General features: G+C 37.4%; 1 protein-coding gene across 1 annotated transcript; it reads right to left on the bottom strand.

Annotated features, from left to right (window-relative positions):
• Positions 1-7245: 7245 nt before the first annotated feature.
• On the bottom strand, positions 7246-16269 carry LOC129241320 (protein henna). The gene is made up of 6 exons (XM_054877577.1): positions 15957-16269; positions 10835-11268; positions 10532-10764; positions 7969-8231; positions 7655-7884; positions 7246-7583 (listed from the first exon to the last, which is right to left on the bottom strand). Exons 1-6 carry the CDS (start codon positions 15987-15989, stop codon positions 7421-7423), a joined length of 1356 nt encoding a protein of 451 aa, XP_054733552.1. The 5' UTR covers positions 15990-16269; the 3' UTR covers positions 7246-7420.
• Between the last annotated feature and the right edge of the window lie 717 nt (positions 16270-16986).

Raw genomic sequence — 16986 nt, 5'->3', positions numbered from 1 at the left:
AACGAGTTAAAAAAATGACGTCATCAGGTGGCAGCGATAGAGCAATGAATAATCATCAGAAACCAAAAAACCAAAAATTTTATTAGTCTACACAATAGTGCCTATCGTTGTACGAACCGTTTTTTTGCTTTTTTTTAACAAAATGGTGGAGATTTGAATTTCGATGTGCGTTTTTCACCATTTATTTGATTTTCAACAGGCCCACAAAAATAGTTATTTTCAAAATTTTTAAAATCGGCTACGTACAACGAGAGCCAATGCGATAACAAAAATTTTGAAAAAAAAAATTAAAACCGGTTTATTAGTCTTCGAGAAATCGCTGCCACCGTATCAAAAAAAGTCTTTTAGAGAAAAACGCGTTTGAAATAAAGCATCGTATCGTAAGCGCTACGGGGCCGAACCGACGGGCGCTCACTTAAGTGCACATAGAATCGGGAATAAAGCGAATTTCGCTTTACAATTTTTACCACATTTTCTTGAGTAGTTATACTAACGATTTGTGCAAAAAAAAAATCGATTTTTTTTGAATTTTCACAGTGGCGTTGCCCCTTAAGGTGGGAGCCTGGTTTATAAGGTCAAAAAAATCATTTTTTTTTTCGTTTTAAGCGATTCCTAATATATTTCAGAATATTCACACAAAGTTACAGAGCCTAATTCTCTATATTTCCGTAGATACAAAGCCAAAGATAGGCGAGCGTTAGGTAGTTACGCTGTGACCGGACAGCTTTAGTACAAACTTTATCTTCTTTTCTCGACTTTTCATTTTTATGATTTCTTTGAATTGGCGTACATGAATGAAAGAAAACTAATGAACCTTTTGAAATGAATCATAGCTTGTTCTCTTCAGTATTAAATTCTCTTCTATTTGAACTAACAAAATAGATAAAAAAAATGTTTCAAGATTTTTATACCAAGTTGAAGTGAATTTTTTTTTATAGAAAGGCATTTTTTTTCTTTAAAGCCTCCAAAAAGTTGAAATTTTGGAATTTCTCTCAGTTTTCTTAGTTCATCTAGAATAAAAAATCATGATAATTAGAAATCCATTTGAATTTTTTGCTTTAGATAATAATTACGAGCTGTATCTTGTACGCCAGTTGGGAACTCCAGCGTTGCAGCGCTCTACTAATTTCTATGTTAAACATTTTTTTCAGCTTATTTTAACCAGTACAAAAATTTTTTATACTTTTTAAATGTTCATTAAAAGATAGAAAAAACTTTGCAGTGCTAAATTAATTTTTTCCTTAAAAAAAAAATCGCAAAGAGATGCAATTTTTAGACCTCATAAACCAGGCTCCCCCCTTAAACAATTCGAGGTCACTTTTACTTTGCGATAATATTTTTTTAAATTTTGTTGTAATAGAAAAACTGTAAAATACTACATATATGTAAATATTATTTTCTACATGTACATATACAAGTAATATTATTTTCAAACACACTCAGATTCTCTTGTGATATAATTTAAGGGATAATCGAGGATTTTGTACAAACAACAAAAACATACAATACAAGTTTTGTTGATAAATGTGAGTTGTTTTAGTTCAATTAAAGAAAGATAATATTATATAAGTAAGTTTTAAAGCAACTGTACTTTAATTTTAATTAATTTAGTGCGCAATACTGGATATTCTTGTTACGAACTCTTGCTTTAAAAGTACTTTTTATTTAATTAAGCGACAAACCCGTTACTTAGTGCTACGTGAAACTCTGAAATTGAATGGAAATATCAGATTATTCACATTCAAAGGCAATATTTCTTTATATAAATTTTTATTCGAAAGCGCTAATTTTTGGCCTATTTCATGTGGCCCTTTGTTCTTCCCTGGAATTTTGGGGTATAAACACATATATTTCCTTAAATGCCCGAAGCTAGCTTTATAAAATAAGTTTCCACAGGTTTAGAGAGTTTTTTGCAAACTTTTCTAGATTTGCAAATTACAAGTAGAGTTAAGATGGTGTTTATAACGCAACACCCTGTAAATATTGTTATACGCATATGCATGTATGTATGTGTTTGTAAATACATATGTAAATAAGTAAGCTTAGTATTAGAGAGACTTAGTTTTAAATAAATTATTGCTTGTCGGCAAAATAGTGCAAAGTAAATTTTTATATAATTAACTAACTAAAGGAAATTGTGAAAAGATCTATGAAAGAAGAAAAAAATAATAAAAAATCAAATGGAAAAATATGAAAAAACAAAGTGTGTATTTTTAAGAATTTTTTCCAAAGCTTCAATTTGCAACTCAAAATCTCTTATTTGGTATTTCAAAAGAAAAACTTTCGAGTAACCTTTACAAATTATCTAAAGTCATTTAGGACCTTTATTTTTAGTAAATAGGAGCATTTACCTATCAAAATATGATCAGTGATGAAGATCACTGCAGTTTCAGTGGCCTTGTTTATGAACGAAATTGCGGTATTTATCCACATTTGATTTAGCAACGCTTCAAATCAATTAGCCTTAGTCTATTCGAAGATACGTAGGTGGCTCAAAACCACCAAGGTTGCGAATTTCAAAATCGGTTTTATGACAAAAAAAAAAATTGCAAGCTATATTGATGACTATTAGTTTATACTGTTGCTTAATTTGTATATTTTTAAACCTTTACAAGGCAGCGCACAGAATTCTTTATTTTTTTAGTAATATTGCTTAGTAGTAAATATCTTGCAGAAAACCCTCAATTCGGGAACGTTTTCCTAAGTTTCATAAAATCCGCAAAAACCAAACAAAGCGCATAATTTGAACATGGGTATGTATCTATATATATAATATTAAATACCTCCATTTATGCGTATTTTATTGAAATGTTGTAATGTTCCCGAAAATGATCAACCGTTCCCGGAATGACAAAAACGTTCTCGAAATGATGATATTGATATAATTAGGTAGAAATAAGGAAATATTTAAATTATAAACAACCGTTTAAAGAACTAATATAAGTTATTTATTTATAAATTTTCAAAAACATCAATATCATTATCAAAATAATAATATTCTTGACTTTTTTCTTTTTTTAGCGTCGGTGTTGGAATAATACTGATTGTTTGCTCAAAATCAATATATGATATATCCTTAGATTCCAGCTTAAATTTTCTAATATTGTTACGCATAGATCTCAAAAAGGGTACTAAGATTTCTTCATCATCGTCATCGACACATGTCTGGCAGGTAGCAATATATTTGAAGCAAATATTTGGCTTCTCAGTAGGAACTTTAACAAGCAAGAATGTCCCAGGGGATACGAGATTTGGATGTATATTTTCTTTGCAATAAGACGTATTTGCTTCAACATCAATCTGTTTAACTTTAATCTGCTGACGACAAGATATTGTCTCTAAATCTTCATTGTCCGAGGAAGATGACCAGTATTCAGATTTATAAATGCTTACTCTATTTTTAAATCTCAAATCGATATCTGTGATCATGGGCTCTTCGTCAACATGAGATTCAATTGCTGGCATAAAAACTTCCTCAGGTTCAACTGCACTCATATTACAAAGGCTAGAAAGCCTCGATAGTTTTAGCTCTTTATGAAAATGTTCGTATCGATATAATTGTATTAAAACGTCTAGTCCTTTTTGTCAGTACACTTTTGTGATGTCCATTATACCTGGAATAGCACCCAGAGACTTTGGACCGCGGTTTTTCTCCTCAATCACGTTGTCTTCTGGGATTACTTTTACTTCGATAGCAGCATTTTTGAACAAATCGGCGAATTCTGAGGCTGTTCTAACATCATTACCTATCAAGACATGTCTGTCAGCTGTTCTTTTTAGGTATCCTCCTACAACATCCATTGGGCCTTTACCATGACCAGCCTCGCCTTTTTTTCTATAATATTCTCTGTCCTTAGCCCGTTTAATTTCTTTCTGCTCTTCATCATCCAAAAACTTACTTATTCTAGTATTCGTCTTTTATCTTTGGCGCAAATAAGCTGCACTATCCTTTTTAAGCTTTTTTTGAATTTTTTTTTTATTTTTTTAAAGAAACAAAATTTTAAAATAAATTTATTAAGAAATTGTAAATGATTCGCCCTTAGAAATAATAATCATTATTCCGAGAACGCAACAGTCATTTCGGGAACGTGTCATCATGTCCGGGAACGTTTCCGAAATGACCGTTCACGAAATTACGATTTCAAATAAGCGCGCGTTTTGATTAGACGGCGGCCATCTTAAATGCAATATGGGTTTGCCAATAGGAAAATATGTGAGTTTACTTTGTTCTTTCGTGTCGTAAAAAAGAATTTCAGCAATAATTAAATGTAATAATTACGTTCACGAATTGACGGACTATTGATGTACGCTCTACGAATAATGAATTGAAAGGTACTCACCATTAAGATTTATTGGATTTGACGATAAGTACTCTGACAGCCCGCTTTGTTATTGTTTTCTTTCTCGACTGACGTTAGACACCGAATGGCTGCATTCACTTAAAATTATTTTTGATCTATTATCGATACGTTCACTGAAATGACTTGTGCGGTATCGGACAAACTATATTGGATATTTTTATAGTTAAAAATAAATAATCTTTTAGTATCCTTTCTAAAACTAAATTTTGTATAAAAAATAAATTTTGGACTTGTTGCTGAAGATTGTACATTTGGACGCATTCCCGAAATGATTATCCAAGCACGTATATTGATTTTATTTAAAATTTGCTTTATTAATTAGTTATATTGTTTTATGTACACACAAAACAGGTTAGTTGAAGTAATTTATTAATTTTTTTTCTCAAATAAGTCAAGATTTAAGACATTAAATTGCTAGCAAAGCCAATTTTGCACCTTGGTGATTTTAAGCCAGGTTCGTTGAAAGCTCCCTTCCTTGTTCATTCCGGGCTTCTCGTGGCAATGCTCACAAGTAAGCTCTAAGCGCTAATAGAAGCAAACTTTGGTCGCTTCGTTCTTCCATTCCATCGAGACGAGGTCAAAATTTAATGAAATGCTTAAGAATCTTGCCTCGGTGCGAATGTCGGCTAGTCGCTCGTCCATGGCAATGAACAAAATTATTTGGTAGCGAGGTTTCTCTCCCATCACAAATACGATACCGAAATTGCGCTTCTTTACCTTGTGCTGTCCGTCACGAAGAGTAGATACAATTGTCACTAAATGTCAAGAATAGATATAATTGTCACTAAACATAAATTACTACTCTTCGTTTGAAATAAATTTGTCACACCGCCTTGTTGAAAGCACAGTGTGATGCCACTAGTTCGGATTCAAGTGAGGTGAAACCACTTCGTCTCTCCGATGAAAAATAAAATACTGCGGATGGCTACCGATTCTAAGTCCACTGCTCATCCAAATTGCAGTAGCAGAATAGTGGCTGAGGACGTGTTCACTTCCATCTACATCCTCCGCGTCTCTGCTGCTGTGAGAGAAGACATTTGAGGAAAGCCCCATACATTTCCCTCTTACTAATGGAAGGCCGAGCTTGATTGATGAGTGACCTAATTCCGTGCCCATGCATTCTAAGCCAAACGTGTCTAGTTACCCCAAAAGTGGACGTCTTTGTTGATACCGTTCCGCCAAAAATCGCCTGGTCTGGTGTCAAAGAAGTTGTTGAATCAGGTTTTAAAAACCTCTTGGTTATCGAAGGTAATGCCCTTCATACGGTTTGACAGGGAGGGGAAAAGATGGTAATCGCTTAGTGCAAGGTCCGGAGAATACGACAGATGCTGAAGGACCTCCCACTCGAGATCTTGGAGTACGGCTTTGACGACTTGTGTAACATGGAGCCTAGCGTTGTCGTGCAGGAGTATATTATTATTATTAGAAGGCCATTACGCACTGCAACCAGAGCTGATCTATTGTGAAAGGCCTATTTTTGTAACCCTAGATTTTCAGGCTTTTTAAAAATTTTAGCACAATTTTATGTTTGTTGTTCCAAAGATTGCATGGAGATACTATGATACCACTAAGGTGATGAAGTCTCTGTCTGCCCAACGTAGGACATTCACAAAGCACATGTTCTGAGCTTTCTATGTCCATTTCGCAAAAGCGGCAGACTTTGGTCTCAGATAGCCCAATGTTATTTAGATGATACCTCAAGCTGCAGTGACCTGTAAGATATCCTGTTAAAAGACGCAGATCTACTCTGCTTAGTGAGAGAAGTTTGTCAGATATTCCCTTGTTGGGACTTAGGAAAAGTTTGGCTTGACGCTAACCGGCACAGTTTAGCCAGTGTGCAGCAAATTTTCTTTCTTCCCATTTCCTAAGGAATTCATTAATGTGGCCTTTTGTGAGTCCACAGAAAGGCTCAGGACCAGTAAGTTGCATATTTGCTCCTTGTTTTGCAAGGTCATCAGCCATTTCATTTCCCTCATGTCCTTCATGTACCGGAATCCAGCCTAGTCTTACTATGTTGAGGTTTCCTAACGTGTTGAGAAGGTTTAGGTAATCATTTACGAATTTAGAGGTGATAGTTGTTGATAGAAGGGCTTTTAGAGCCGCTCGGCTATCTGAAAGTTTGTAGACTTGAGTACCTCTCATTTTCCTGCTAAGGCATTCTCTCACACATATCTCAATGGCATTAAAATCTGCCTGGAATATTGTTGGGTAGAGTCCCACCGGAATCGATTTTTTGAATTTAGGCCCATTGATTCCTGCCCCTGTTCTACCATCTTCCAGCTTGGACCCATCAGTAAGCCATAGCTGAGAGCCAGGTTTGAAAGTGATAGAATTAGTTCTCCAGTCTGTGCGTTCATTAATTATAACTTGGAAGTTCCTCAAGAGTATTAGTTTGGGTGATAGTATATCATCCCTATGAAGAATGGGACTATGTAGGAAGTCTTCCAAGATCTTTAAATGTCTTTTCATAGCCCCTCTTTTAAGTTCAGATATACCTTTTAATCTTAAGGCACTCGAGCGAGCTTCTCTTTCAATCAAGATTGGAAGCGGTGGTATGTTCAGGAGCACACCCAATGCATCCGTGGGACATGTTTTCATAGCCTCTGTAATACCAACACATATCAGCCGATGCAATTTGTTTAATTCGTTTACTGCTTTTCTTTGCCTGACCTTGGGCCACCATGCTAAGGATGCATAAGTGACTATGGGTTTCACAACTGTGGTGAATGTCCAGAAGGTCATTACCAATGTCTTACCAAAAAGCCTTGTGCAGGCAAAGAATGCCCTTGTGGCTTTTGAAGTAACTCTCTCAATATGGGAATTCCACGTATGGAGTATATCATTCCTGCCCACTATCAGCTGAACAGTAAGTGAAAAATGGTACTTACAATTTTTTTTTTGTTTTATTATCATTTATTCATTTATTTTAAAATTTCATTACAATAATCCCTTATAAAAATAATATAGATATATATACACGTAAGTAGTTAGTCTATCGTTAATTATGCGCCAAATAGGTGCAATAGAAAATTCGCTTTCCTTCGAATATTTCCACACCCTTACACCTTCAATTTCTCCACAGCATTTTGCAATATCTGAAATTCTGAGTTTATATCGTCCATTAGATTGCGAATTTGTTTCTTTGAATCAAGCACTTCGATACTCTGAGTGTAGGCATTGTAGCGCACACCGAACGGACGCGGAATGGAGTTGGCGAATTTACTGAATATTAAAAAATCAATATCGTTAATACAGACGTACAGAAAAAAATTTCTTCAGTTCTTATGACTTACATTGTCTTTTCTTTTGCACTCTCGAAACTCTCCGCAACGTAGTACACCTCCTGAAATTGTGTAATTGGATACTTGGTGATCCCAGTAACTTCTGGATCGAAATCTCTTAGTTCAGGTTTGTCGGAAAGACAGTACTCCAGTTCACCATACGATGATAAAAGGCCAGCACCGTAAGCTTTCAACTCGCCCTCTTGGCGACACATACCATACTCAACGGTGAACCAGAAAATCTATGAATTGGAAAAAAACCATAAAAATTGCGCCCAACTGTTTATAAAATTATCTTTTCCCCTCAAATAATAATGAACACTTACCGTTGCAAGTTTCTCGACGTAGTCATCGGGTGCGCCCAATGAGGCTAAACCAATTTCTTGACTGAATTGTGCAAATGCAGGATCAGCAAAGAGCGGAACATGACCCAATAGCTCGTGACAAACGTCAGGTTCGGGTGTGTACATCGGTTTGCTGGGATGGCGAATGTACTGAGTGGAGTGAAAGACGCGAAAAGCAAGACCGGCGAGGAAATCGCGTGAAGAGAGCAAACCAGCAACTGGACGCAGAGTGAAACCAGTACAATCTATAATAAAAATAAATAAATAAATATTTTCATTAACTGCTGTAAAAACGTGTATTTGTATGCGTATGATGACCAAATTTATCTCTCTCGTCCAATTGGTCTTTCTGAAGTCTTGACCGCGTGACGAAGCTGAATAACTTGAACTAGAATGCAATGAGAGCCTAAAGAAAATGTATCTCGCCTCATTTAAGTACACAAGAATGCATTCCAAAACTAACATCGATCAAATTTAAACCAGTTGTAACCGGTCTGGGTTATGAAATAAATTAAAATTTAGCGGGATTCAGATCATATAAACCACACGTTAAGTAAAATTTATTGTGTACTAAGAAAATTATGGCGTACAACGCATTTTATAGATCAAGACATGAAACTCGCTCGGCAAGAACTTTTATTTTGCTTTAGGTTGCTGAGTGAATACCATTTGAAAATACACAGGTTCGAACCTCCGTGCATGAAACACAAAACGAAAGGAAAAACTTATCTAATAGCGCTCACCCCTCGGTAGGTAAGCGTAAGCCTCCGATTGTACTTCTGCCATAGAAATAATCCTTATAGATATAAAAAATTTCTGTCGTTCGAAGTCGACTTAAAACTGTAGGTCCCTTCATTTTGAGAAACAACATCAAGACGCACACCACAAATAGGAGGAGAAGCTCGGCCGAACACCCAAAAAGGATGTTCGCGTCAATTATATGTACATATATTCCGCTATTTAATCGCAATTTATGGTAACTCATTTACAATTTGTCCGTTGTTGTTAAACCCAAATCATTGGGCTAATAATTCTATAATATAGTTGTCATCTTCTACATTCATCCCCAAGGTGCTGGATCGTTTTACACCCACGCTAGGTCCGAGCGGATCCTCAAGGGATGCGTGGGCGTGATGCATTTGGAGGCAAGGCATGGAAACATGTTCACGGATAGCTCGAAATTGGACGGAAGAGTTGTTGGGCGTGTATTCTGCGAAAAGCTCCCGATCAAACTCAAATTCAGGCTTCGGACCACTGTAGTGTTTCCCAAGCGAAGGTAGCCGCAATTAAGGAAGCAGTGGAGTGGTTGCTCTCTCTCTCTCCATAACTTCATCAACAATCCTCCTTCAATTCAGTTTCTCTCTTGCCGCATTTCTCCATTTACGAACGTTCATCGCTTTTAAGTCTACTTCGACAACATCAGCTCATCTCTTTCTTGGTTGACCGCTCTTCTTCCTCGTATTGGACGCAAAGTAAACACCCTTCTTGGGATTTAGGTTTTTTGTTGCTCACTTCGGTAATTACCATGCAGGATTTAAATATTTTTTCCGACAGCCAAGCGGTAATTAGATCCTTGGTTGTGCGTTCGAAACTAGTAGTGGGATGTCTGGCTTTTCTCTCGATTGCACCCGAATACATCGATATCAGGCTCATTTGGGTTCACGGTCACAACGGCATAGAGCGAAGCTGCTGAAGACGGTTTCAGCGCAAAATGAAAGGATTGCTGTTCCCTTAAGAGCCTGTAGTTTGCTCCTAGAAACATGGACCTCCCGTCAGTTCAGCGAGCGCTGGGCTAGTGCGAAAACGTGCAAAGTCGCGAGATCTTTCTGGCCACGGGTAGAGCGGGAGCGCTCGAAGAACTTCTGAGGCTAACAAAGCCGCAGCTCTCGAATTTGGTGAGTATCCTTACCAGACATTGTCCGCTAGGTGTCTATGCGGTGAGACTTGGCATTGCCTTTAGTCTATTCTGCATAAGGACGGGGTAAAATCATCACAGTACCTTCTTCTAAGCTGCCCTGCTCGTATCGGGCAAAGATTTAGAATTCTGGGAACTCACTTTTTTGATATTCCTGCGGAAATTGTGGATTTAAAAATCATGCATCTGGTGGAGTTCATTAGCGACTTGAAGCGGCTAATTACGAACGTAAATTAGCCACCTTCATCGTACGTACATGGCTATCATCCCAAGGCCCCTTCGTCATTCCCTTCTCCTTTCCCCTGTATCGTATCACAATGGACGAATTTTGAATATCTGTCCAAGTGGGCCTCTCAAATGGGCAGCCATTTAATCCTAACTCTAATCCCTGTCATGTTCTTTCACTAAACTGATCTCGTATTAAGAGAAGCCAATTAAGAGGTTGTTGGATGGGGAGTTAGTTTAATTTTTATTAGCTTATCTTTATGTTCCCTATTGATATAGATTTTCGAATACTTTCTTGCTTACCTATAAATATTCTGCGGTTCAGAAGCTATCCATTTGAAAATAAAAACCTATCTAGCCAATTTTGTGAAGTCTTTATATGAAATAAATCTAGCATCAGCTCACCTTTCAAAAAGTTAGAAACATCCTCCAACTGTGGAATGTTGTCTTCTCTGAAACCACAGTTATCGACCAACAGTGGAAAAACGTGATTGTATTCGCGACAAGCATGCGTCTTATATAATTTGGTGAGATTTTTAAAAATCACACTCCAAGTCGCAATCTCTTCCTTGGTGTAATCGACGTGTGGCAATGGCTCGCCATGTTTGTAGTTGTAGGCGATATCGGCGAAGTACTTTCTGAAAGTTCACGAAATAAAATATTAAAAAACGTGTCATATCGGCTTTTAAATAAAACTACTCTGCTTACCTCCTTTGACGATAGACGGGATCGGTAAAGCCAGGATGATCAGAATCCAACTCTGATCCATAACTGAGAATTTGATTAGCGAAGCGATCTAGATCGCGTATTCTGCGGGGAAACCAGGGCACGGCCGAACTGTTATCCTTGTAGTCACGTGAAATGATATTGAAATAACTGCACTGCTCACGCAACTCGTCGATAGCATTGCCTAATGCGCCCAGTGTTGTGTCACATTCCACAAAGAACTCATAGCCGGGCACACGCACCGACGAACGTGACTCGATGTGCAGCAAATTGACCTGGTGCTTCGTAAAGATCTTCAAACTTTTGGCCAGCGAGCCGCTACTCTGATCCTTGAGCGTATACAATAGACAAGTGCTGCGCCCCTCCTTCTTATCAATACCCTCGGCGATGTATGAAGAGCCATCGATGCGCGTCGGCTAAAAAGTGGACACAGAAGAGACATGCAAGATGAGATTGTTGTATCTCAGCATTATAAATTTACGGAACTGTATTTGTCCATATACAATGAAGCGATTTTGCAAAACTACCAAAGCCTCGCAAAGACACTGTTGTAACTTTGTGAATTCCTTATCAACTCAGTTTGAGAAAGGTTATGCACCTTTTAAATACAAGTACCTCACAGAGTTGAGTGGACAAAGAAAAATTGCCGGCAATTTACGAATGCGAAATCACAAATCAATACTTCGGGCCGGAAATAAATAAAGGCCAAATTGTAGAAATGTAACTGATAATGCGTATGTATGTAGATGTATAAAATATTTGATGGAAAAGCGATGGCACTTCCAAAGTTCGCTCAAGCACGTGAATCATTGGAGGGACTGCTGTAGCTGCCCATACTGCGCACGTTGGGTCGGATCTCCCGAGCTGTGAGCTTTTTTCTAATCAATATGAACATTTCGCGAATAATCAAAATGAAATTTCTATACAAAGTATACGAGTATATCGTCTACTCTGTTTCTTAGTCAATACATCTGATGAATGCACTTGACCTTCGAAAACGTTCAAAACTGTCGGTTATAGGGAGCTATTAGACATATTGTGATGCATCATGAACATGCGCGAAATGTCCGGCAATAATACCGAATGCATGAGGAACTAAAAGCAAACAAAAAAATGGGAGATGACAAGAAAGAAGTAGCCAAAAAATATGAGTTTCAGTAACTCAAAATTACGATAGCATTAAACATATGTACATATAAAGGGTGACCAGATTGGAAGAACATTTTCCAATAGGGGTTTTGTGAAAGATCACGCGTTACTGCTGTTAAATGAAGTACATAATTCATCATCGAAAGACTTGCACCTCAGCAACGTTTAGAAATCGTACAATTTTATCGCGCGCTCAGGCCAACTTATAGTGTTCAGCGATGAGACCCTATTTTCGGCTTAATAGCTGAGCCACTCGAAAGCCAACGGAGATGGGAGGGAAAAAACACAGTAATCCCAGTACCTCGCTTCTCGGATATTAGATTTCAAACGCTTACACTTTGGCAGGCAAGATGGAACTCTGAATCTAAAAAAGTGGGTAAAAAGAAAGCACGGTGAGGTTAACTATTACCTCAAACAGTTTTTGTCCCGGCATCGGTCCTTTCGCAAGTATTTGTGGCGAATGGGAAAAGTGTACCAACCAAACTTCATATATGGAGATACTGAGTATGATGATGCGGAGCACACCTTCTTTAAATGCGAGAGGTGGAACGTAGAGAGTAGAGGTCTCCAACGAGCTATTGGTGTATCTACACCTGAAGAAATTATCGAGGAAATGATGATAGGTGAAGAAAACTGGAATGTCGTCGCAAATTTTGTGGAGGATATTATCCGAAAAAAGAAGCGCGAAATGGAAAGTTATGCTGAAGAACATTGAGCATAGGACGCAGGGTGAGTAAGTAAATGCCCTTCTTAGGATGCCGTCTTGGCCCTCTACCTTGAAGCAATACGAAAGCAGTCCCGGCGTGGAGGGAAATTTCCAATAGAAGAGGAGGGATATTTTTAGAGGAATCACCACACACGTAGTAGCGACGGTTACTATATGGTCCAAAGGCATTTTTAACCCAACCTCACTGCCAAAAAAAAAAAAAAAAAAATCCAAAGCCATACAAAAACGGCCATTACATTCATTGAATGGAGAAATGCGCCAAAGTAACAGTGCCAAAGTAACAGTGAATGGCGCATTCTGTCGCGCCATGATACACGAAGTTTTGATGCCGGAAATTGAAGCCCATGATCTTCACAACATTTGCTTCCAACAAGACGGCGGAGGGCGCTACTTGCCATACAGCCTGTGAAACAATGGATTTACAGCGTTGTCGTTTAGGTGAACAATTCATCTCTCGTCTCAGATCAGTGGATTGGATCACCACTGTGATATGGGAGCAAACTTTAATAAAATTATTGACGAGATGCCGACTAAAGTCCTCCAGCGAGTCACTCAAAATTGGTGTTTACAGATAGCCAATTTACTGTGCAGTTGCAGCCAACATTTGAAACGGATTATCTTTGAAGCATAAATTTCATGAATTGTTCTACACAAAAATTAAAAAAGAATTGCCCAATCAATTTGAATTTTCGTTGTGTTATTTCACCTTAAAATCCGAAGTCTCTAAATTGATCACCCTTTGTATGCAGAGGCTATTCAGTCTTCAGTTGTTTGTGTGGACGTGTGAACGCACAAAGTGATATGAAGTGATTAGAAATTGAAATTAAACGAAACAAGCAAATTGTGTTGCCATTTGTTTGTGACTTTTATTTAGCAATTCAGTGGCCGAACCCAGAGGAATAATAGAGAGACATTTCATTTGAAAAAAAACGTAACAATGTTATAAAAAGGCTCAGAATGATTCGAGGAGCCTGTTCGTGCGCATGATAGCTTGAAATTAATACAGGGTCTTTCAGAAGATTAGATATCAGTAGCGAATAATTCCCAAGCGAAACCGTTTTTTATGTCATCTTTAACATTTTTCAAGTATACAGATATACAATTTTACACGATAGAATAACTTAAAATTATTGAAACTTAGAAAGTTAGACGTGCTTCTCAGAACAACGAGAGATGACATAGAAGAAGGCATCGAACTATGGACACACCTGATGCTGAGAAAAATTGAAGACCAAGTGACATGGAAGCAGATTGTAACGCAAGCAATGGTTCACTCCAAACTGAGATGCTATGATGACAGTAATGTTTGACAAAATTTAGATCCCAAGAAGCTGCGAAATGCAACTAAAAACTAAATGTCGAATAGGTTCAAGAGAATTATTATCGCAATCAATTTCAAATAACTCGAATTTCTGGAATACTTTCTTGTTTATAGCAAAGTATGGCTGACTTGGATTTGAAGAATCCAGAAAGTGTACGACTATATGAATTTCACCACCAAGTGGGAAAAGTAAAATATTTTCTTCCATTCGCATTTAGATACAAAAATTAATAAGAACAGCTGTGTGTTAAGGGTTTCATTTCATTTCGTTAGTTAATTTTAATCAATAAGTTATACTTTAGTTCAGATTCAGTAAGCGATAAGAGAGCAAAAAAACAAACACAACACACCTATCGACTTTTCGACGTGGTCGTCTGAGTAAAGGCAACATCGCAATAGGCGATCTTGGAGTGTTAGAAAGTAAAGTTCTCCCAGAATAAAAAGTATTTTCGCGTGATTTCGACACTGAATATCGCTTCTTACCAAGCCATAGACAAATTTTAGCAAATTAAAATAAAATCGAATGAATACAAACGCAGTAATACTCAAACTATTCGATCCGTTATCCGTTGTCTTGGGTCGATAAGATCACCAAAAACCAATAACGACTTTGCCGCACTTAACGCTTTTAAATGGCATCGATTTCGACGAAAAGTTAAAGTGCTGGGTGATATTTTTAAGGCTTATCAGAAGCGCTTAAATGCTTAAAGAGGCATTTAATACAAATAATTCACGCAGGTAGGCAAGACTTTCTTTAATAACCACAAAAATAGTTTTTTATATTTCAGCACTGAGTGAGAAAGCTTTACCAGATGCTTTACCATGAACAATGACAGATGATAGGAGTGGGGTAAAGTGTGCAACCTGTTCCAGCCGCATTTTCTAGTAAAGGGTGGCTAAATTTTAAGGGCCGATATTGAATGTGAACCACATCTAAACGTCAAGTTGTTTTCTGCATATCATTTAACATTTTTCAATCTCAGACTTACTCAATTTGAATCATGGAAAGATACATAATCGAACAACGCGTTAAAGCTATTCAGCCTTATTATGAAAATGAATGTCCAATTTTCGATTTCAGTGGATTCGTCAATAAGAAGAATTGCCGCGTTTGGACGAATGATAATTCATTGGGCCGTATTTTTTCCAAAATGAGGACCGTCAGGCAGTTACTGTGAATAGTGTTCGCTATCGTGAGATGAGGACGGTGCCACTTGTCACACAGCTAACGAAACAATGGCTCTTTTGCGCGAAAAATTTGTTGGCCGAATAATGTCACGTCGCGGCGATGTCAATTGGCCGCCAAGATTATGTGATTTGACACCATTGGACTTCTTTCTTTGGGGTTATTTGAAAGAAAAGGTGTACGTCGATAAGCCAATAACAATTCAAGAGCTAAAGGATGAGATAATTCGGCACATTAACGGCATAGAACCTCAATTATGCCTCAGTGTTATCGAAAATTTGAACCATCGGATGGAGGTGTGCCGCCGAGGCCGCGGCGGCCATTTGGCCGATATTTTGTTCCATATGTAATTGAGCCATGCTAATATAATAAACAAACATAATAAAGAGAAATGACAATAACTTCCAAAAAAAATTGTGTTTTATTCAAAATCTACGCCGGCCCTTGAAACTTAACCACCCTTTATAAATATATAAATGAAGGATATCATCACGAGGCAGACCGAGAATTGGACGATTTAATCACTTAATAATTAAAATCACTTTTGACTTGACTTTCAAAAATATTTGCATACAGCTTGAAAAACCTTATCATCTCGCCACTTCTGTTTTGCTCACAATTATTTCAGTTTTTTTATAATTTATAATGTGTCTATTATAAATACTTAATCAAGCAATGTAACATTCACGTTTTCCAAGTTTTCTCAATGCACCTCACTAACCTTCTCAAATGAGGTTTGACGTTCGTACATCATTTTGCTGTTGATTTGTTTTTTGTTTTGACAAATACTTCTTTTGCTGTTTAAATCGCAGACACAAACTTTACAACAGTTTTTGTAATTATTACAGATTTTTGCACAATTGAAAAAAACAACAAATTTTTCACACTTAAAACGCGTTTCTACATTAAGAAATTGCTATTGTGGCAATCAAACTTAAATAAGCCAAGAATCCAGTTAAAGCTTTACTTAAGAGCTGGCTAAGCGTACACGCGCTGTACCATAAGCCTCCTTTCGAGAACTGAAGTCTCATTTAGAGTTGGCACACGTTTAAATAGATTTTGGTATCAAACTAAACTCGGCAAGCGCTTGCAACCCAGAGCTGGTTATCTACCAGTAGACGCTGAAAAGCGCGGCAAAGGTTATCGCAAGTTTCAAGCTATCACACATACATATGCATGCATATATGGTATAGGTATCTACAGCGCCCAATACAGCTGCGTGAGCTTGTGCATGGCATTTAGGCCGCAAGCTTCCAGGTTTTGCGTTCGATGGCAGCTACTTGGACATGTGAAAATAACAAAAAAATCATAGATCGGCAATGGTGAACCTCTGCGTGCATTTCTGTTGGTCAAAAAATCTCACTACCTTACGGAGTCATCATCACGCCTGCTATAAAGTGCATAGGGGAGAAGTTCTGCCTAAATCTGTCAATACGTTGCGCCGTCTTTGTTTTTATTATATTATATATTTTTTATATAAGTGTGCGTGTGTGTGTCTGCTGAAGATACGTGCAGATTCTAAAATAAAGACAACGTTCGGGCGATCGTAGACGTCGTCGGCAAAGCAAGAAATTGCGCTAATCTAATAATGAAAATAATAATAGAACAGAAAATATTTTGGCACAAAAAAATTTACCATTTGCTTGTATTGAAATTTCGTTGAATTTATTGTTTTGACGTATGGGCAAGTGTGACGAGCGACAGTGCATGGCGTTCAGGGAGGTTAATAGTGGTCTTATCACCACACAAAT

The sequence above is a fragment of the Anastrepha obliqua genome, chromosome 3 (genome assembly GCF_027943255.1).
Source record: "Anastrepha obliqua isolate idAnaObli1 chromosome 3, idAnaObli1_1.0, whole genome shotgun sequence".
Classification (NCBI taxonomy): Eukaryota; Metazoa; Arthropoda; class Insecta; order Diptera; family Tephritidae; genus Anastrepha; species Anastrepha obliqua.
Note: the sequence above shows the minus strand (reverse complement) of the source record. Positions and strands in the feature narration are given on the sequence as shown.